The sequence below is a fragment of the Thamnophis sirtalis genome, unplaced genomic scaffold (assembly GCF_051295495.1).
Source record: "Thamnophis sirtalis isolate CommonGarterSnake01/CBP01778 unplaced genomic scaffold, rThaSir2_p1.2 scaffold_2, whole genome shotgun sequence".
NCBI classification, from domain to species: Eukaryota; Metazoa; Chordata; class Lepidosauria; order Squamata; family Natricidae; genus Thamnophis; species Thamnophis sirtalis.
The window spans coordinates 6,309,257-6,332,292 of record NW_028261382.1 but is presented as its reverse complement, the minus strand read 5'-3'; the positions used below and the strand labels follow the sequence as shown (position 1 = coordinate 6,332,292).

Here is a 23,036-nt window from a genome sequence, read left to right as displayed (position 1 = left end):
AGTTAGGAAACACATACAGCAATTGAATAGTTCAAAATCGATCCAAAGGATGCAAAGACTTTGTGGTGAGGATTACATTATTTCTCTGACAGTATGAACCATGGCACAGCTGGAGTAATGTGGCAGACAAGAACTCTGCACGTTTACTTTGAGTGCAGGCTAAAAATAGTTAAGCTGCAGGAATCACAGAATAACCTCTAGGCACGATCTGAAATTACAGCTGTTCTAGAAAAGGGTAATTCTGCAAACGCATTAGAGATAGCAACAGGCGGGAAAGGAGGACTATCATTTCATCTGCCTCCTGAAGTAGTTTGCTCTGAAACGTGTGTAATGTGCTCAGATCCTGATCAACACACAAGCCTTCTTGACAATTTCAGGAGTTCGGCTAGTGCCATGATGCCGGACCTGTGCCATGCGTGTCACCCGGAGCCATCTCTGCGGGCACGCGAGCCGTCGCCCAGGTCAGCTCCACTGCGCATGTGTGTGCCTCCCGCCAGTTAGGCTGATTTTGGGTCTCTGCTGGGAGACGTGCGTGCATATGTGAGGGAGTGCGCACACGTTTTTGGCGTGTCCACCCCATGCCCCGTTTTTAGTCCCAGGAGGCTTCAGGGAGGCCTGCTAGCACCAAAACGGGGGACGCGTGCGCATGTGTGTGGGGGGGAGGGAAGCATGCACATGCATGGGGGAGCATGGGTGTCTGTGTGTGCGTGCATGTGAGCTTTTGGCACCACTGGGCTAGGATGATGGAGCTTGGGTTTTTTAGGATACAGGTACCAGTTCAAAACCTGACCAATTTGACAATGGATTGGCCCTTCCTCTCATCAACAGCCAGGGAATCAATATTTGGAACTGCTACTAACAACAAATAGTTAACTCAACACCTTAACTCAACACAGCTTCTAACAGAGCTATCAGATGGTAAAAGTAAGAACTGTCTGGCAGGGTCACCTACTCATTAGAATGTTTTTAAGTTATAGTGAAATAGAAAACAATCAGAGGAAATCCAAATACACCCGAGATGATAAAGCTGAGTGATGGTTCCCCACCCCCCTTGATCTTTAATCAGTCAGCTTCTCCCAGAAGCTCCTGGAGATACAAGCGTGCGGGCCAAGTAAGTTTGGAAAGAACGTTTGTCAGCATGTCTTTGTCTTTCCAAATTATAACCTCTCAGAATCTGTCAATTCCACTCTGACTGGCATCACATCAAAATGGATCAGTAGCAGCCAAGGATATGTATTTTGCATCTCCGCAAGATGCTTCTTTTGTATCACTCTCTCCAAAGATAATTGACTACCTCCCAATTGTTCCTGGCTCCTTGCCAAGGCAAATCATACCTCTTCAGAAGTTTCTGAAGGGGTAGCGGCATTAATCTCTTGCAGCAAAAGCAAACCAAAAAAAAAAAAAAGAGTTTTATGGTATCTTAAGAAGACATTTTTGTGGATCAGAGTCTGCTGAAGACACAGTGGAAAAGCTGGTGGGAGAGGACATTCTAGCTTAGGAAACAAAGGAGGGCACTCATTCATTTTTGAAACGGAAATCAAAAGTTTCTCTCCAATTTAGAACATTTGCACATCTTGCAAACAGTTTACACTGCGTTCAGAGGCGCAAATATTAAGAGAGTTTAAGCTGAACAATGACTTGGAAAGATGGCTTTAGAAAATGCAAGGCTTTAAACAAAGGACTGATTCATGAATGAAACGAAGCTTCAAATCAATGCATTCATCTTTTTGACTCTAGAACATGGAACCATTGTAAAGCATAGACACGTGCAAGCCTGCAACTTACAGTGGTGGTGTGATCTACTACGTTATATCGATCAAGTGGCGAGCACTGGTCTAAAACAAGTATACTAAAGGACACCTACCGTCTTCTGTCTCCTGCCATACGATGCCTTCCAGATTAACGCTGGTGCCAGGTTCACAGGGGCCCAGGCACTCTGGTTCAGTAGCTAGCGCCACATCACAGGTGTTCACCCCTACAGAGCGAGTGCGTACCATTATCTGTTCACAAGGTGATGAGATATCACTGTTAACAACGGGGACAAGAAGATGCAGTGGTAGCACTGCAGGGGTGGACACAGGAGACTCCATCTGGAAAAACAGAAAATGAAGCAGTCACAACTGAGGCATACCAACGATTGAGGGGCCCCTGGGTCCCACCACCACACACATCTTCCCACACTGGGGCTCTTTCACAAGTCCTATACTTGACCTTACCTTCACGAATGACTGTGGTAAGTTCTTACCTAGCATATTTATCAGTGAAGGACAAACAGGGGTGTCCAACCTGGATGACTTTAAGAGCTCATGCTGGCTGGGGAATTCTGGGAGTTGAAGTCCACAAGTCTTAAAGATTGGACACTCATGCTCTAGACAGCCTGCCTTGGCCATTAGTCTGAAGCGGTGTAGGGTTTCCTACACCTAAGCAGGAGGTTGGACTAGAAGACCTCTAAAGTCCCTTCTGACTCTCTTATTCTAAATTTTGACTAGCTGTGGAAAAAAGCTTTCCCCAAGAACACCTCCTCTTAGTTCATGACACAACTATGTCCATTCTCCAGCACTTGCCTCTGGGCTAAGCTGCCAAACCAAAGGATATTCATTTGGAGAGAAAAAAGAGAGAGATAAAAATCTAGGCAGACATGTTTATTTACGTGTTGGAAACATTTATAGAGCTGCCTGTTTTATATCAAACTCTGGGCAGCTCCCAATGAAAATGCTTCATGCACGTTTATGCCTGAGTTGTGCCCACTTTAGACATCGGGTAGGATTTTAATAGGGAACAAATGTTCCTCCTTGATAATAGTATTCTTACACCAAGCAAACTAGCATCATAAACACATACAACATTATCATTGACACTCTAGGCCAGGGGAGTAAAACCCAAGGCCTGCGGGCCCAATCTGGGCTGTGGGGTGCTTAGACCTGGCCCGGGCAACCCCCACTGGAAATAGTGAAGGACTGGCTCCATTTTCCCTGGCAGAGGGCTGCCGGAGGATCCCCTCAGCCCCGCCCGGGCCACAACAGGGGCTCTCAACACAAGTGATGTTGAGCTGGCCATGCCCACCCCAGCCATGCCCACCTGCACGGCCTTCCCGGGTTCTGTTTTCAGCCACGACGGCCTCCTGCAGCCCTCTGCCAGCAAAAACAAAGCTCCATTTTCCCTGGCAGAGGGGTGCCGGAGGATCCCCTTAGCTCTGCCCGGGCCACACAGGGGCTCCCAATACATGTGACATTGAGGTGGCCATGCCCATCCCAGCCATGCCCACCTGCCCCGCCCCGAGGTCAAACACAACCCTGATGCAGCCCCTCAATGAAATCAAGTTTGATACCCCTGCTGTGGGCTTTCCATCTAAGGGCACATATAAAAGTTCAATCTCAAAGCCTCTGTCTGGTGAAGGATTGGGGTTTCCTATGGAAAAGGCACTTGATGCCTGCCATCAAGTGTCCATATTGTTATTCACCCAACCCAGGGATCGAGCTGTTGCATACAGCGAAGCATTCTCACTCTCCCAATTTAAGCATCCACCAGAGAAAGTTGATAGATTTCTGGGCTGAAACCCGAGCTGCAGTGTAAGAAAGCTGGCTGCTCACCCGGAGCGCACTCTTCCTTCCATAAAACAAGGCTTCTAACTTGGCTATTGTTGTCCCTCACATCATCATCCGCTAATTCGAGAACTCCATGACATGTCACTCTGCAGTTAAGTGATGATCTGAGTGTCTTTTGGGTAAGTGCAGACATATTCCAGCCAGGGAGATAAAGCCTTCAAGATGTCACTCTGGGAAATCTGCCCGCTTGCTGCAGATTGGAGCTTGGCTTTTGGGTTTCGGGTGAGCCCAGAGCTCACATCCCCTTTGCCAAAAGATAACCTGCATCCTCTTCCCCGTGAGCACTGGTGACCATAAAATCAGAGGTTATTTATGGAACACGGCTGCCAACAGCCACACACTCTCATTCAAGCTCATTCTGCTTTTGAACGGTTGCCAGATCCTTGGTTGCTGCAAATTGTCTCTCTCTCTCTCACACACACACACAGAGCTAAGCACTGTCTTTTTATGAAGCAATTAAACACAGTGAAATGGAGCAAGCTGAATCTTGCATGCTCAGTGTTGCTTGTCCAGAACATCCGAAGAGCATCTATGCATATATTTTTTTGTCTTTCTTCCTGCAAATGTTTTTTTGAGGAGGGGAAGCCCTGATTTATTAAACCGCTTCAACTGACAGGTACAGCCATGCCTAGAAGGAGATGGTAGAATTGTCTTGAAGCCCGCCAGGGCCTCTACTGGGCCAGGAAGAAGGGAAAATGCTTGTATTTATCCTTCGGTGCACACAATCTCATTAAATCTCTCCCATCACATAAGCAATAACTGAGGGAAACAGCTGTCTACCCTCTGGCAAGGTTCGGTGCCCAAGAATGTAGGCACTGCTGAGTTCTGGGAATGGATTTTCACTTCCAGTCAAGTTAACACAGCAGGGGGAAAAACATCACCCAGAGTGTCACTGCCTGCCTTGCCTGCATGAGGCTCTTTCCCTTCTGTGTACATGTTTGCTCTGGACAGCTAGCCAAACAAAGCCGATCTTATCTGATCAACGTTTAATACTGTCTGCCTTTTTAATCTGTAGTGATCGAGCTGGCTATGTTTGTCCAGGCAGATAACAGAAGCTATACCCTGTTTTTTTTTTCCCTTTCAAGGGCAGTAAGCCATAGCTCAGATGTGCCAGCTCTCCCTGACGTAAGCCCCCTGTTTGCAAGGCGACCGCGTTCTTAGCATAACACAAATCTCCCTCTCTCCTTGAGTTGGCCTATGTGCATTTGTGCACACAAGGAGTGGAGTCACTTACATTTTGCTGTACAGGATCCTTGACTCTGTTGAGTACCCTTGTAGAGGCATAGCGATGTCTTTAGCTTTCTGCTCCGCTTAAGGAGGGCACAAGGAATGAAGGAGAAACATGGCGCCCTGTACTCAGCTAAGCAGAAATTCTAGGCACTCCCAGCACGAAAAACAAGAGAAGTGGAGGCAGCCCGTGGCACGACATAACCGCGAAAGTCAAAAGCGCGCCGACAACACCGCAGCGCTAAAACCGCGATGTCAAAAGCACGCGACAACAGCGTGCCGACAACAGCGCGATTTAACTTAAGGTAAGGTTTAGGGTTAGGTTTAGGGTTAGGTTTAGGGTTATGTTACAGCCCACTTCTGTCGGCGCGCTGTTGTCGGCGCGCTGTTGTTGCGCAGTTTTGACGGCACGGTTTTGTCGCCGCGCTTTAGTGACACGCGCTTTAGTTGACCGCGGTTTTGTGGTGGAACCGAGGCAGCCAGGCCCTTCACCCAAGTCGGAACACAAGCAACCCATTATTGCAGCTTTATCATTGCTAAGATTCCGGAAACAGAAGTCAATCAATATTTATTTGATCAATGTCCAGCAAAATTTAACAGAACAAAACCAGAGTGATGCAAATAAATACAATAAGGTATTTAACAGTCCATGCATGTGAGGGTTTCCAGGCGAAGGAAGGCTGTATTAATCAAAGATGCCATACCACTTCCCTTCTTAAAAAGAAAAAAAGAAAAAAGCAGCTGTGACAATACTGTAATAACTGAAGGAAGTAATTTTTTTATTCTAACGCTACACACTGGATTGATTCTCTCATAAGGGCGCAGTAGGTGGAGTCCCAGCTGAAGGTCAAGGTTTTACCACCAGAGAGAATAAAGGAGAGACTTCTGCTTGCTGTTTGGGACAGAAGAAAACAAACCTAATCAGCTGCTCCAGGAACCTTTATTCTCTAATCCGGAGCAGATGTTCCTTCCTTCTCACGTATTACAGCAAAACATTTTGGCAAAGAGCTATGGGCAGTCAATTTCCCTTGGAAGATGGAAATTGGTTCACCACAACACTTCCCTGGAGGCAGAGCTGGGGCACTTTCTTGGAAGTGTTTAAGAGTCAGAAAAGTTGCAGGTTCACAAACTGTTCAGCTGCTCTTCTACTATGAAAGGTAATCAGTACTCGGCAGAAGAACACTAATTGCTGCTCCAGCTTTGCTAATTATCATTTGGTCACGTCTGTAATCTGCATTATGCCACAATGCATAATAAGCAGCTTGCTGAGAACCATCTAATAAGTGAGACGCCTTTATGGGATTTCATATTTCACTCTGCAGTGGAACAAATGTACTGTCATTTATCAGCTGTCGGGGCACAGGAGGAAAAGGGGACGGCGGGTAGCTCAACCTTCCCTGCAGCTTTTGAAAAGATTAAAAAAGGAGAAGAGAAAGCGGAGAGAGAGAGAGACAGAGTTCTTAAAAAAAATTATGACATGAGACATGCTGCTGACCAATGTACATCTGAAGAGGGGAAAAGGGAAAAGGAGTTGACCTTCTATAATTGATCAAGTTTCTGCCTTAACCAAGAGTCTGAACTGCAAATGAGAATAGGATGTTTATCTAAACCGGTGGTAGTCAACCTGGTCCCTACCGCCCACTTGTGGGTGTTCCAGCTTTCATGGTGGGCGGTAGGGGTTTTGTCCGATACTGAAGCACTTTCCTTTTTTTAATTTAATTGAGTTCCCTACTTTATAAATCACCATTACTGTGGAACCGGTGGGCGGTTAGAAAATTTTACTACTAACAGAGATACAAAAGTGGGCGGTAGGTATGAAAAGGTTGACTACCCCTGATCTAAACAAAGATATAGTTTGTGACTATATGAGAGAGTTTGTGACATCTTTAGAACTATCTATACTATAGCGGTTTTCTCTCTCTATATATATATGAGAGAAAGTTTGTGACATCTTTAGAACTATCTATAACCGTGGTTCTCAACCTTCCCAATGCCGTGACCCTTTAATACAGTTCCTCTTATTGTGGTGACCCCCAACCATAGAGGAGCGGTGTCTCGGTTCCTTAGACCATCAAAAATATGTCTTAGGCGACCCTTGTGAAAGGGTCGTTCGACCCCCAAAGGAGTCCCAACCCACAGGTTGAGAACCGTTGATCTATAGCAAAGGCGGGTTGCTCCCAGTTCAGCCGAACCGGTAGTGGCATTTTGGCCTGGGTCGCAGAACCGGCAGCGATCCAGGCTGGCCACGCCCCCGAACCGGTTCCCCCGGTCACCATTGCCGGCATGTTGTTTAGTAGTGCGTGCGCATGTACAGTTCACTGTAAATTTGTTATGTGCATGCACGGAGAACAATTTACATTGAACTGAGCATGTGCGCGCGAAACGTGCACAAAGCGAACTGGTAGTAAAACTGGGAGCAACCCACCTCTGATCTGTAATCCTGCAGTATAAGGACTTGCTGCTTTCTTTAAGTCCTACAATAAATAAAGAACTTCTGATTAAACAAACACCTCAACAGTGCTCTATGTCACGTCTCTACTGAATATACTCAGCCAGCATTTATGATCTTTGTTAGGAAAAAAATACATAAAGCTTTAGATTTAGTCTGCCTTTAATAGTATATTTTAAAAAATTAGTTGCTTTTCTGTACATATTTTTGTCGTTTTCTGTTCCAGTTCTTTTCCTCCCTTTTTTGTGTGGCTTTTCCCCTGGCTAGTCTAGAACAATAAATAAATAAATAGAAGATTCATATTGGCACTTGCAAAAGTAAGTTCTAGAGAAATGGTGTTATTTTTAAAGGGAGATATCACATTACACAGTGTTTACTAAACACTGATGCTGAAATCTTTCATGAAGAATATTGGTTGCAGAAGTGTAATGTACCTTTTTATTAAACTGCAGCTATGGACACAAAAAGCAGGCACCTATGGGATTGTAAATTAACTTTAATAATTAGTATACCTTACTCTTTTTTGTTCTGCCAAATGTCGGTTAGAAATTATGTTGCTAATAATTGGTTATTAACTGCCATTATATTTCGAAGATGTGATTTGAGGGTTCTCTGGGGATGGCAAAAAAAAAAGGGGGGGGGAGGTTGGAAGTGGTATAGGCTGGCAGTTATCCAGCTGCTGTTATAGTGTGCTTTAAATAAACATTCCCCAACTTTCCCTTTCTTCCTGTTAAATGACAGTTATTTATTTATTTATTTATTTATTTTTATTAGATTTGTGTGCCGCCCATCTCATCTAGATGACATGGGGCTGCAGGATGCAAAATGGAATTGTTACATGCCTAAGCTGTCATATGCATATATCTATAATTTGCATTCTGCTGCAGTGCTCTTAACAATTCACTGCAACGTTTTTAGATTTCAGCTTTAATGTGAGTTATAGCCAACTGAAGGGAGAGAAAGCACAGGGCATTAGGATACTATTTGCTCTCTGTAAGAACCAGATGGGAGCATTTCAAGATTAAGTAAACATCAAAGCACCAAATGTATCTTCAGTGCCTAAAATTTACATTGCCTCCTGTGAACCTAGTCCCCTACAGATACTGTATGTGAGATCAATATTCTCGTGTTTCTGTATATTTTTCTCTATTTAATACAGGCAAAGCCAATTTATTAAATCAAAGAACCTAGCGGTGACACGTGTACTTGTGACAATGCGAGTTGCCTCGTGGAAAGTCTGATGTTTGAACACATTTGGTCTAATCAAGAAGGTATATTTAAGATTCCTAACCCCTCATATATTATCAATTTAGCATACTGGCGACATAATGTACATACTATTTCTCATTAAAGAGATTACAGAGTACATTTTGCCAGGGATGGTAACAATTCTTAGCCTCGGCATTTTTTAAAAAATGATGAAGTTTGAAATATTACATATAGCAACAGGCAGGGGAGATACAGAGCAACTTTAAAACTGTCAAGGACAGTCAGTCCTTCAGGACGGAAGAACGTGGCATGCCACCTGAATCATTCAATACTAGTCCTAGGGAGAAGTGAATGAAAAGCCGATAATTTCCTGATGGTTACTGAACTATGGATACCACCCCCTCCCAGAGGTGGGTTGCCAATTTTTTTTATTATTAGTTTGGGCACTGCCATGTGTGACGCTTCTGTGCAGATGGGCAGAATCTCCCGCCACCGCTAGTACCGGTTCAGATGAACCGGGGGCAACCCATCACGGTCCCTCCCCAAAACTTGCAAATTTTGGAGTCGTGATCAAATCCCTAAGGAACTGTAAAAGATTCAACAGCTTTATTCATAATATGAATACAATATGTATTGCAATGTCAAAAACGCTCATGGCAAAATTTCATGCATTTCCACCCCCCACTCAATTAAAAGTTAAATGTAGCTCACTTACAGAACATGATGACAAGATGTCTTATCACACCGGCACCTGTGGGTGGTACAAGAGCCGTGCCTGACTCTGCCAAGCTGTGTCTTAAGATGCACATATTCCAACTGTCACTCTCAAGAATACCCTGTACTATCATTCTTATGTATGGCAACATCATCTTACTGTGCGATTTTAAACATTGTGCTTTTATTTTAAAAGGATACGGAATAAAATATGCCTTCATAGATTCTTTTCCTAGCAAATACTTTCTCCCCAAAGCACAAATAGACAACAACCCTTAATTAAAAAGAGTTTACCCTTTTAAAATCTTATTTACAGCAGGCTCCGCGAACACTTCCACCACATCTCAAGTTGGAATTGTGTTTAAGAGGATACATTTCTTCCTTCCCATAATAAACATTGCAAACAAGATGGGAAATTATTCACATCAAAAGTATGCACTTCTCTATGCATATTTGTTTATTACATTGACTCCAACGTCATAATACTTCCTACAGAAACTGCCAAGATGGTCAAGCACTTCTCATTTTATTAAATAGCTTGTAAATATTACTTAATCAAGGCAAAAGCAATTAGCGTTGAGGTGACTGAATCTTGATAATCAATTTTATCCATATTCTAACAGCTATGTTGATTACCGGTAAATATAGTTCAATATACAAACAGTAAAAGGTGCCTACAATACTTTTTGTGTAAACTACACTGACAAGTAAATGTAAACATGTAGCTTCTTAATATAAAACCGCTATTTAGTATTCCATAACGAAGCTCCAAAATTTAGTTTTAATTAACAGAGTCATATTAATTTTTAACAGATTGTTGCAAATCAAAGTTAAATATGGGCACGTGAACTGCCAATGTGTGTGTGTATGTACAGTATGTGTGGATATAGATATAAATGAAAAGCTAACACCTGAATATTGGCTGGCTGTATGACATTCCTACCACATTAGACTCCATGACAACATTGAAGAGATTACAACAAACATTTGCTTTTTATTCAAGTCTACAAGAGGTGGCCTCAATTAGAAAATGATGTTTTTTCCCACGTTAGCATTACCAATATTCCCCCTAGCTCAGGGGTGTCAAACTCAAGGCCCGGGGGCCAGATCCGGCCTGTGGGATGCTTAGATCTGGCCCACAGTGCTTCTGCCAGCAAAAATGGAGCTCGCAAGGGCTGCGGGCGGACCTCCCGAGCTCCGTTTCTGCTGGCAGAGGGTTGCAGGAAGCCGTCACAACCTAAAACAGAGCTCGGGAGCCCATTTTCGCTGGTGGAACCCTCAGGCCACCACAAGCACCTCCGACACGAGTGACGTCGAGCTGGCCATGTCCACCCTGGCCACACACCACCTGACATAATCCCCCCCCCCGAGGTCAAACACAATCCTGATGTGGCCCTCAATGGAATCGAGTTTGACACCCCTGGCCTAGCGGGTCCATCTGCAGACGCTATAAGGAATGTATTTGGAGACATTTCTGTCTCCGCTGTCATATTTAGGGATGATAAGGTCATTTCAGGCAACACATTTGGACCACTCTTCAGTTAATTGGCATGACTAGAGAGTGATCATTTTGCAAACTTTCAGCAAGGCAAAGACGATTTCCACCATCTGTGTGTATCCAGGGCGTGGCCTCCAGATTCTTTTTAAAGCTTGGCTAACAGCCCCGGGGTGATTTCTTAGTTGCTGCAACTAGAAACCACATATGCTTATCAGGAACTAGAGCCATCCTTTTCCTCTTGTGTGAGGAGTTACAGTTGTACACATTTAAAGTGTATGTTTGGACTCTCCTGGAAGGCTTATTATATTCCTTGGAAATTGCTTGTAAGACCTATTGCTCCATAACGGTTGCTTTTACGACTTAAAGGAACGGTGTGAAAGTAGCTGCACACCTGGAGAACATACATTTTAACACTGAGTACTGGCTCAATGTTATCGAACACCACCAGGGAAAATCAAAGAGATGGAAAAACACAGTAAAAAGAAAGCAAAAAAATAAGCACAAACTACTTTCAATTCCTAAAAGGGCAGGACAAATGGGTTAGCTTAACGCATTGTCTCTAACTCTGGCTTTTTAAAAGAAATCATCACTGGATTACGAGCAAAGAAAAAAAAATCCAATTTATATTTCAAAAGTGGCTTAACCGTTTCAAGCTGAGCTTAACCCAGCACAAAAGATAAAATGCGATGAACAGACTGGCTGTAAGTGAGTCACACAGACTAATCCACGATGAACACAGGTTGAGGGCTGTTTCTAGAAAGAATCTTCTTTTTCTAGTTCTACAAAATTAATACTTGAAAACTTTCTTTTATGATTTGCTCCCCACTAACTATAGGTAGGCCTCAACTTACAACAGTGCATTTAGTGACCATTCAAAGTTACAACGGCACTGAAAAAAGTGACTTATCACCATTTTTCACTGTTACGACCGTTGCTGCATCCCCATGTCACATGATTTACATTTTTATGCTTGGCAACCGACTCACCTTTATGACGGTTGCAGTGTCCTGGAGTCATGTGAGACCCTTTCACCACCTTCTGACAAGCAAAATCAATAGGCAAATCAGATTCACTTAACAACCGTGTTGCTAATGTTAAGAACTGCAGCGGTTCAGTTAACAAATATGGCGAGAAAAGTTGCAAAACGGGGCAAAACTCACTTAACAAATTTCTCACTTAACAATGTAAATTTTGGGCTCAATTGTGAGGACCGTCTGTATTCTGGAGAGTACAATGTAATTTCATGCATTTCTTATATCTTCCATTTTCTTTAACTATCAAGTATTTTTTGAGAGTAAAAGGACGGTACTCACCTCTCTCATTAATTCATTCTCCAGAAAAGCTTTACACAGCTGGAAGCTTATGCTATATTAGCTAAAAAGATTAGCTATTTTCCAAACATAAAACCAGGGTTTTATAAATATGTTTGGCAGAGTGAGTATGAGGCCATCCATGGCAACTGCGGTGAGCTTTCTACTGGTTCTTATTTTCACTTCCCCTACCCAGCTGCATCCAAAATAGCAAATTGTAGTTGGTGCTTCAAAGTGAAACTCGGGATTTGCTTTCCGATTTATAGGCATGTTGCTAACTGAAGAGAAAAGCATGGTTTATTGATCTTGGTGGAATAGCAAACAATGAGGAAACACCACGGATGCGCATGAGAAGTGCTCAATTGGTCAGAATACTGAGATATTTATGCGCTGAGGGAATGCCTTCTTTAGAATAAATCCCAATGTTTAGATTACTTAAGACAGGCAAAAGAAGGGTGAAGCCTCCTGCTCCCCATTCCAGGTGTAAGTAGATTGTACAACTGAGGTAGTATGACAGATCCTTCCACTTTCCTTAACTGGCCACCCAGAACTATATGTGCGATGAGAAACCAACTAAGTGCAGAAAACGGTTCCAAGGGGAGAAAATTAGAATAACTCCATCCTCTGAAGTATATATATAACTTGCAAGTACTGGGGCATGCATATCATAACAAGTTAGAGGCTTTAATAATTAATAGACTGAAAGAAGATGTCTTTTCTTGCCTGAGGGATAAACAGTTCCGAAATTATGTTGTCTTGCCTACTTAGACTTTAGAGCTCCAAACTTCTTTCTCTACAAAAACTAAGTATAGTATAAATTCTCCTCCAACCTGTACATGGCATGTGGGTTATTATTTACAGCAACACTGCATTGTAATTTGTTCTCTCTGGGTCTTCACTGGCACAGGGCTTCTTGTGGGCACCTATTATATTTAATAACAGAACAGATTAACAGAGTTGGAAGGGACCTTTTGGTCACCTAGTCCAACCTCCCACCCCATCCCCAGCCCAAGCAGGAGACCTTACTACACCATTTCTGACAATGGCAGCCCAGTCTCTTCTTGAAAGCCTCCAGTGATGAAGCTCCCACAACTTCTGAAGGCAACTTCTGTTCCATGGGTTGATTGTTCTCTCTGTCAGAAAATTACTTCTTAATTCCCCTATTTGGCTCTGAAATATCTACAGATACCAAAAGTTTTGACATGTGTCACTGTGTCAGGGGTCCCCTGAATGGGTTAAAGAGATATTTTTATATTCATTAAACTTTTTTCTTAATTATAAAGAGATTTTAACAGGTTAGTGACATTTTATATTAGAAAATAATATAAAGGATTGAGTTAAAGGACTGTTTTTTTTCCATATAAAGAACAAGCCATGGGAAGAGAAAGACCAATGCAGTGTAGTAAATAATTTTCTCCATTTCATCTGTGTCCAAACATTAAAGCTTGTATAATCTGTCCCTCTTTTAAGCAAGTCACAATGGTGGTTTTAGTATTCATCATCCTGAATGACCTTTACTGGGCTTGGAAATTAGATTAAGTCTATCTTCTACTTCGAATAGAACAGCAGTCATCAACTGGTGGTCCGCGAGAAAATTTTGGCGGTCCGCAGAAAAATTATTTGCATTTTTTATATTGGACTAAATCAGACCCTGGGCTGGATGCAATGAACATTTGTGTTGCTGCAGAGAGTCTCCACTTCTGGGTCTTCTTGTGTGGGTCGGAGAGGGGCAGAAATTCTGACTTGGGGTCTCCTTCAGCCTCCTGGTGTGGAGCTTTGGGCGAAGGCTGGAGGGAAGCACCGCTGGAAGTGAAGAGCCGGAGAGCCTCGTTCCAGTGGGACTGCATCATGGCCTGGAACTGGCTGACTATCTCAGCCTGCTGAGCCTCCAAGCGCAGGTACCTGGCCTTGCACTCCTGCAGGTCTTCCCTCTGCTTGGAAAGCCTATGCTCCTAGTCCTCAGTGATGTGCTTCTGCTGAGCCTCCTTCTCAGTCAGATCCAATTTGAACTGAGCCAGCTGTTTTGTCAACTCTTTCTCATGGTGGCTGCTTAGCTCCCATAACTGCTTCCTGTTGGGGCCCTATGGAGCCCGGGCGGGCAGGTGAGGAGTGGCTGGGAGGGGAGGGGCGAGTAGAAGCCAGCGAGGCACCCCTCAACGTGAGTGACATCGAGTTGGCCATACCCAAAAGGTTAGACATCACTGATCTATACCATTTTACCATCCTAATCTATATACTTTTACTATCTTAAATTAAAAAAGAAAAAAAAATTATAAGAATCTCCTCTTAGTTTCACTGCTCAGTAGGAATTTGTACCTTGACTCTTTATCTGCTTGGGTAAATATCGCAGCACTTCAATCAACTTCAGAGTCCCGAGTTATTGAGATAAGGACACTGATATCCTGGCACTATGGAATCCTGCCTTGCACTTGATGAAGCGGTCTTTGTGCAGACACGGAAGTCAAAAGAATCACAAGTTGTAAAAGTTACATTAATGTAGGCAAGTCAACTGTCATTGGAACTTGACACTAACTTTTATCTGTACAAATGTTGTTTGGAAAAATACTCAGTATGGATATTTCAACGTTTTTTAAAAATCTCTCAAGATCACATGATGAACAGATGTTTAAAAAGTATATTTGGGGAATTTAGAATCCATTTTCCTTTAATTCTGAAGGGTTTGTTTCAGTGGTGAAATTCAATTTTTTTTACTACTTGTTCTGTGGGCGTGGCTTGGTGGGTGTGGTGTGGCTTGGTGGGCATGGCTTGGTAGGCATGGGAGGGGAAGGATAAGGCAAAATCTCCAGCTAGAGGTGGCATTTGCCGGTTCTTCAAACCACTCAAAATTTCCGCTACCGGTTCTCCGAACTACTCACAATTTCCGCTACCAGTTCTCCTGAACCTGTCAGAACCTGCTGGATTTCACCTCTGGTTTGTTTAACAAAAATAAAAGAAAAAGAAAAAAGGAAAATGTTTTAACTTTTGCTAAGAAGATGGATAATGGCATCCCTATTTGGAGAGGCATATTATTTGCAGCTTCAACATATGCAAAGCACCAACTCAATCATTTTCAGCAGGTCTGCTCATCCAACACTTTATATAATATGGCTGAACAATCATTTCACAAACTAATAGCGCAACTTCACTAACCTTACAGAACAACCAAGCACAAAAATCTCATGTGAGTTGTTCAGTCACAGTGTGTCCAAAACCAATAAAAATACAAGTTGCTTTTCCATAGGATCACAAAGAGCTTTGGGGCTCCCAGAAGAAAGATGAGCTGATTGCAATTCACTGCAGATAGTTTTCCTATCACTTGTTTGCAGTGTGTGACTTTGCCACCCACAAATTCTGAATGTAATGTTTGCACTTCTTATTTGCTTGCAATGCAAACAGGGAGTTACATGGATCACAGCAAATTATAGCTTTCTGAGAAGCAGGAGCCTTTCTACACATTAACCAATTTTCACTCTCCGTAAGAATGGAAGCCATTTCAAATTTTCAACCGTGCAACCCTGCCTACGTGAATCACCATTTCTTCATATTAATGACAATCCCCTTTTGGTATTGAGAGGACAAGAACACTCACTAGCAACTCAAAGGTAAAAATCACTGCCCTGAAATGTGTATGGTTTTTTTTTTTTTTTTTGTAATCATCTAAACTGAATGCCAGGAAGGACTGAATGATAGACGTTTGCCCCAAACAGGAGGAAAAACAAAAACAAAATATAGACCAGGATATCAAGAGATAAATTCAGGACAAAAGAAAAGGGGAAAACAAATTTCAGGACCACGTATCGAAGAACCAGAGATGAGGTGAGATGGACCACATTTTATGGTCACATTTTAAATCAGATCAACAGTCTATCTCCGTGATGGCGAACCTCTGGCACGTGTGCCACAGGTGGCACACACAGCCCTCTTTGCGGGCACGCCAGCTGTTGCCCCAGCCTAGCTCCTCTGAACATGTGCTTGCACCTCCCGCTGGCCAGCTGGTCTTCGGGTCTCTGCCGTGCATACGCCAGGGGCAGGACGCGGGCAGGGCGCATGCAGGGGACGCAAGTGCACGGGACGCAGGGCACATGTGTGGGGGGCGCTCGTATTGCATTTTGGGGCTTTGCATAGCGCTTCCGCGCCCTGTTTTGAGCCTCGCCGGCCTCCTGCACCAACCTGGCAGCCAAAAATGGGTGGGGGAGGGGCGCACATGCAGAAGGGGGCAGGGGAGCACGGGGGAGGGGGCGGTGTTTAGCATGCGACAACAAAAAGGTTAGCCATCACTGATCTGTCTTGTCCAATATCTTGTTTCCCCACAATTGTTGCATTCTAAACGAGGAAGATGGTTTCCCACCCGGCTTACAGGTTAGTGCGCACACCAACAGATTTTATCTTCTCTCATTTGGTCTGATTCTTTATTAAAGTCATTAAAACTAGCAGCTACTATCATTTCTCACAGTATGGAATTCAGCAGAATTAATTATGAGATGAATGATGAAACGCACTTTCCTTCTGCTGTCTGCCATCTACGGTCAATCAGGTTCCATTCAGCCATTTCATGAGATCAACGGCAACTTGGCATCCTCTCCGCAAAAATTCTCTTCTTTATGACATTCTACCTTGTCATTATGCAAGAAGGTGCCTAATTTGCTTATTCACTTCACCCCTATTTTTATTCTTTCGAAAAAATGTCAATAGAAGTAGAGCAGAACAAGGTACACCAGCAAATTCGTGGACGTTTTCATAGAGTAGCCTGCAATTTTAAGCCTCTTACATAAAACAAGTTTCTGCCTAACTATCTACCCAATAAGTGCATCCAAGTAGCCCTTGACTTGCAACCATTCATTTAATGATTGTCTGAAATTACAACAGCACTGGGGAAAATCACTTGGGGATAGCAGGCAGGTGAAGGTACATTTATTACAATAAAGTACAATAATCCCAAATGTAGAAGGGAGTACAGCTACAAGAATGTTCACCTGATAGTTTCATGCATTTTTTTATTGGCTGCTTAAGGAAGGTGTGGAAATTATATCCGGAGCCTATATATGTTTTGAAGCTGGACTACTACTTATTTCTGCAGCTACGGGACTCTAAATAGCTAATGCCACTCAGATCCCACTAGGAAAATTACAGTCAGGAGTAAAGAATGTCAAACATAGGAATATTTGCAATTAACATCCACTGCTTGACTCACTGTAACTGCAGTTCACCCTTTCCTGTATGGTTTAATAGCTTCTGCTATTGCTCCTTCCTGATTTACTACGTTAAAAGCATTTATTGCACTTGTTGTAATTTCTCCATGCTCTAATTCTTCCTGGTTAGCTGCATACTACACCACTTGCATAGGGCTGGTACGTACATTTGTCTTGGTCTTGCTCCTAACCAACCCTACCAAACAAAGACCGCATACTATTGTATTTCAGAACAGCACAATAAGATGATGGACTTGCCAATTTAGTGCTGTCAGTGGCCTTTTGCCCTAAAGCTGGAGCTAGGGTTCAGAATTCTTGAGAAATTAAGAGATGGAGGGAGGACAGGATTGTCCTGGACCTTGTACAAAAACGTACTGAAGGAATGTTGTCTTTTTTAAAGACCAGGATTTGCCAAATGTATGAGTTATTGGATCTGATTAAAAGATGCAAGGAAGGAAGGATATGAAAAATCACAACATTCTGTTATTATTCTGCTGTGAATGAGCAAATGTGAATTATTATTATTATTTTTTGGCCCTTCTTGCTACGAGAACTTTTTGAATACTTTGAATCCCTACATTATCTAAGCTATTTACTCCATCAATATTGGACCTTGGAATTTATCCAACACAACCATTATATAACAAGATACAAAATGGAATAATTCATCTATATGCTTGGTTTTTCCATTTCGCTTGCCCAGTCTGGAAATGATCAGAAATTCCATTTAACCTTTCCAATTCTTCTATTCTCAGAATGAACAATCAACACCATCAAATTCTAGCTTTATAATCTTCTCTGGCTTCTCAGAAAAACAGCAAAACAAAGTACACTTAGCACAAACCAAGAAACAAAAGTATAAATTACTTGCAGTTTGGTATGGACTATCAGAAAACTAGGCCCTTTCCAATTTTATTACAACCAAATATATCATATGCCATTCTTGTTCTGCCTAAATAGAATATCATCTGAAAAATTTACTGCATATAATGAAACAGCAATCTGTAAATGTAAACAATAAATAGGGCTATAAAAATGCCTAGGATCAGGCAATCAATTACCGCAAAAGTGCTTAGATAGGGGAATACATATTTCTGGCCACAATTTGACTAAACAAAAACTTTTTGAATAGTTTCAGTTCCTTGTTGTTGTTGTTGTTTTCTTTGCAAATCAATGGCAATGGATTCAATGGCAAAAAAACAAAAAGAAAAAAAAATGTAGTTACACATTATTGTTTCATTAGCAATACCCCAAGATGATTGCTAGGAGTAAGACATTATTGATAGAATTCCTTTTACCAGGAATTAGGGTAACCACTCACACACAGCATTAATTAAATATGAATTCAGAGCACTTATAAAAGATGCAGATTTTTATAGACACCAACAATCCCAACTCTAACCAAGACACTCTTTACAATATCTTTACAATCACATAGATTAGGCCTCCTCCGTATTCCATCGGCCAGCCAGTGTCGGCTGGCAACTACAAGGAGGAGGGCCTTCTCAGTAGTAGCCCCGACCCTTTGGAACGAGCTCCCCGTGGAGATTCGCACCCTCTCCACCGTCCAGGCCTTCCGCATAGCCCTTAAGAACTGGCTCGCCCGTCAGGCCTGGGGACAAGGATAGTTACCCCTCCCGAATGATGAATGTATGTTGTTTACTATTTTATTATATGTCTCTATCTTAACGTCTGTATTCCCCCTCCCCGATTTTATGTGAGCCGCCCTGAGTCCCCTCAGGGAAAAGGGCGGCCTACAAATATTAATAAAATCTCAAAATCTCAAATCTCAAATCTTATTCAATTGGATAAATCAGTCACACAAATATCGCTAAGAGACTCACCACCTATTCTAGTCTTTGGCCAACAGAAACAAAGCCACTAGGATTAGGATAACAGTGTTATTCTACAGCCATAATGGTGAACCTATGGCTCACCTGCCACAGGTGGCAAATGGAGATGACAGCCGGCGCACGAGCGGTCATCTGCAGTGCGCATGTGTGCGTTGGCCAGCTGATTTTCAGCCATTTCCGAACTTGGGGGGGGGCGTTGTGCATGCATGCACATGTGGGGGGGGCTTTGCATTCTGGGTGCCTGCACGCGTGCGCTCTATCGCACGTGCGTGCTCGTATTTTTGGCGCCCAACAACAAAAGGGTTAGCCATCACTGTTCTACACACTGGAACACATTACCAACAATTGTCTCTCAATGGTGCATTGTCAGATTGTTGTATGGTTTATTTAGCAAGGAAAACCCGAACCAAGCAAATAACATAAAATCAAACCTCCCCAAACTTTAGGACATCGGGTTAACTTTCCTGTGCATCATCATTCAATTTGTTCACAGAGTGCAGGTGGGTAATATTTGCAACCGGATCGTTGGGTGTGGTTTAGATTTAAGCCCCAGCAGTCTGCACAGTGTAGCAGTCTGCAAAACTCCTTCCTCCCCCAATAGGCCCTTACTTGCTCTTTGCGAACTACTTCCCAGAATGGTTTGATGGACGTGTTCAGCAAGGATCCAAGCACATGGACATTTGGAAAGATGCTGTACTCTGGCTGTAAAAAGCATTTTTAGAATTAGAACACGGAGAACTTTTAGCACAGCCAGTGCTTGGAAAGAATGTTCACAGGCTTTTTCCATGATTTTATACCAAGGAATAAACCATATTTTTCTAATCAAGGAGTTGCTGCTCCCTAAGTACAGTGACTTGGGCAAGGCAGAAGCTTGTAGTTTGCAATTGCGAAGAGAGCTTTCTTGATCTATCACGTTTCATGAGAGATACAAAAACCTACATGATGCTAGAATTCTTTTTAACCTAGAGGGCCTTACCCGTGAAGAAGAACTCCACTCCTAAAAGGCAGGGCGTTCATTCCAAAGCACACAGAAAAGAAAAAAAAGGAAGAGAGAGTACAGTAGCTTCCATCTGTTCAACAGATGTGAAGGGATGATTCCATGAACAAAGAACAGCAGAAACTAAGCATGTGGTTCACAGTTATAGCAAATTGTTGCTCTCATTCATATCCACAGGATATTCAGATTTTGCCATTAAAGGAAAGATATAAAGCAAAGTGGATTTTTTTTTCCCAATCTGTGGAATCCACTATTCTCTCACCTACATGCTAACTGTATTTGATAATATATCTAGTCAACTCCAGAATTCTGAATGCATCATTACAGTTTCTAATAACTTTGACCTACCGTTGTTGAAAAAAGTTTAAAAATGATTAACAATAAAACTCTAGTATTTCTCAAATACTAGATTGAGGATCGAAAAAGAATAGAGTTTTAACAAGCAATCGGTAATAAAATAGCAACAAGTCTTTGTAGGCCACCATGCTGTATGAATGGGGTGGAATAAATAGGATGACAGGTAAAAGACAGGCAATTTGAATAGATTGGAGATATCAAAGGACTAAGCCGATGATTGAGATCTGAGACTGCATTTACAATGTCAAGCCAAGATTTTAAACTACAATCTATTGAAAAAGCCAGAGTGGCATGGTTTATACACAATAGTACACCATAATTTTATATCTTACTAAACCAAACAAAAAGTCGTATTATGGCTAGGTATATGCATATCAAGATATTTTTACAATTAGAGAGATTAACATTTATTGGCAGGTTCACGACATCACACTGCACAATATTGTCTGCAAATCTTCACAGTGCTTCAGTCAGTAGAAGGAAAAATAGTTTAGGGAAACATTCATTCCATTTCAAATTCTTTAACTAGTGGAAGTTTATTAACCGAGATGAACAAATCACATGGAAATTAAAGATATTTATATGTAGTCTGAACAGTAATCCATGATCTCAGAGTACCCTACAATAAAATTCAGTGAAAATGCTAAAGATAAGATATGCACTTAAAACCATACCCATATGACTGCACTAATCAGAATATGTAAAGGTAAAAGTTCCCTTCACACATATGTGCTAGTCCAGGGATAGTCAACCTTTTTATACCTACCACCCACTTTTGTATTTCTGTTGGTAGTAAAATTTTCTAACCGCCCACTGGTTCCACAGTAATGGTGATTTTTAAAGTAGGGAAGTAACTTTACTTTATAAAATTTATAAAGCAGAGTTACAGCAAACCCCTACCGCCCACCATGAAAGCTGGAACGCCCACTAGTGGGCGGTAGGGACCAGGTTGACTACCACTGTGCTAGTCATTCCTGACTCTATGGGGTGTGCTCATCTCAATTTCAAAACCGAAAAGCCAGTGCTGTCTGAAGACGTCTCTGTGGTCATGTGGCCAGCATGACTAAATGCCAAAGGCGCACGGAACCCTGTTACCTTCCCACTAAAGGTGGCTCCTATTTTTCTACTTGCATTTTTTATGTGCTTTCGAACTGCTACGTTGGCAGAAGCTGGGACAAGTAACGGGATCTCACTCCATTATGCGGCGCTAGGGATTCGAATCGCTGAACTGCTGATCTTTCTGATCGACAAGCTCAGCATCTTAGCCACTGAGCCACCGCATCCCGTCAGGATATGTATTCATTACAATTAATAGAATTTGCTTTCAAGTAAAATGTGGTAAATCAGATTCATCATGTTGACTACAATAAGTGTCTTCTATGAAATATGCATGGCATTAGCAATATCTGTAGAAGTGTACAACCTAAGAAAATTATTGTAGTTTTTCTGTTTTATTGTCACAATTTATTTGTGCTTTCTGCTTAAACTTTTGGATATGCAGCATAAGGAGTATGTATTAAGATGAAATATACGTTTCTGAAACTGTCTTCTCCAATGTTCTTCAACTATAGATTTGAATTCCCAGAAACCCTTGGCAGCATGTTTATTTGAGGGAAAAGATGCTTTAAAACATCCAAGACGAATCCTGATTATAAGTCTTGAAACTCCATCAAGCATGTTATACATGCTGGTTGTAATAAAAATATAGGAAGCATCAGAAGAATACAAAAACACACAAATAATTTATTTATTGAATGTCAGTTTTGTGGACACACAATTCCACTTTGGTTATGTTTCCCTGGATTATTCTAACCTTCTAAACGGTTTAGAATGAATCGAGGAGACTGTGAATGTCAATATAAGATTCATTCAGCAATTGCTACTTGAGGCAGAAATGCCAAGAATGTCTCTGCATTGCAAAACCTATCAGACTGGCAGGACACAAAGGAACATCAATTGGCAGACCCACTGGCACCACACTTAGGTATCTGGGTGTTGTGTTTAGGAAGTATTATCTGATGGACAGAGATTGACAACCCAATGTCATTATTTTTTAGATGAAACTAATGTTTAAATTCTGTTTCAAACAAATCCACATTTAGTATATACAATACAGAATGAGCCCAAAGTAATTCAGCTCTCTGAGTAGCTTTCAGTTCTGTAGCCGCAAAGGAAAAACCTGCTTTCGTATGTTAATGCTTGCAGCATTCTTATATTTGAATACAACCCAAGATGTAGATAAGAGAGATAAGCTAGAAAGTTACAGGATTAAAATTGTTATTTTTGCATTTAACATTTCTTTCTGTAAAAGAGCAAAGGTGCATCCATCCGCCACCCCTTGTTCATTTCCAGTAGACCCAGAGGAAGCTTTATGGCCAATATTCTGTTAGGGTATTGCAATGGATGGAGGCTCCATCATGGAACACAGAATCAAAGGTTCCCTATTAATAACAGGAAAACCTCCATTTCCTTAGGTGTAGTTGTCTGTATTATGTTCTTGCTATTATTCCCCTGCTCAGTGGCTTGCCAGAGCTTTTCAGCTGCAGCCGTTAGTTTCTATGAATTTGCTGCTTTCCCTGCCAACCCAGGGCTGGCCCATTTCCCAGGCACGGGCAAAGGCACCAGTTT

The 23,036-nt window shown here is 42.2% G+C and overlaps 1 protein-coding gene across 2 annotated transcripts in view; it reads right to left on the bottom strand.

Annotated features, from left to right (window-relative positions):
* ZNF609 (zinc finger protein 609) overlaps positions 1–23,036 on the bottom strand; it is a 71,571-nt gene that overhangs the window by 18,212 nt on the left and 30,323 nt on the right. For both annotated transcript variants that reach the window (XM_087704140.1, XM_087704141.1), the window contains exon 3: positions 1,865–2,090. In XM_087704140.1, coding sequence (XP_087560266.1) covers positions 1,865–2,090 — 226 coding nt within the window. The remainder of the gene's footprint in view (positions 1–1,864; positions 2,091–23,036) is intronic.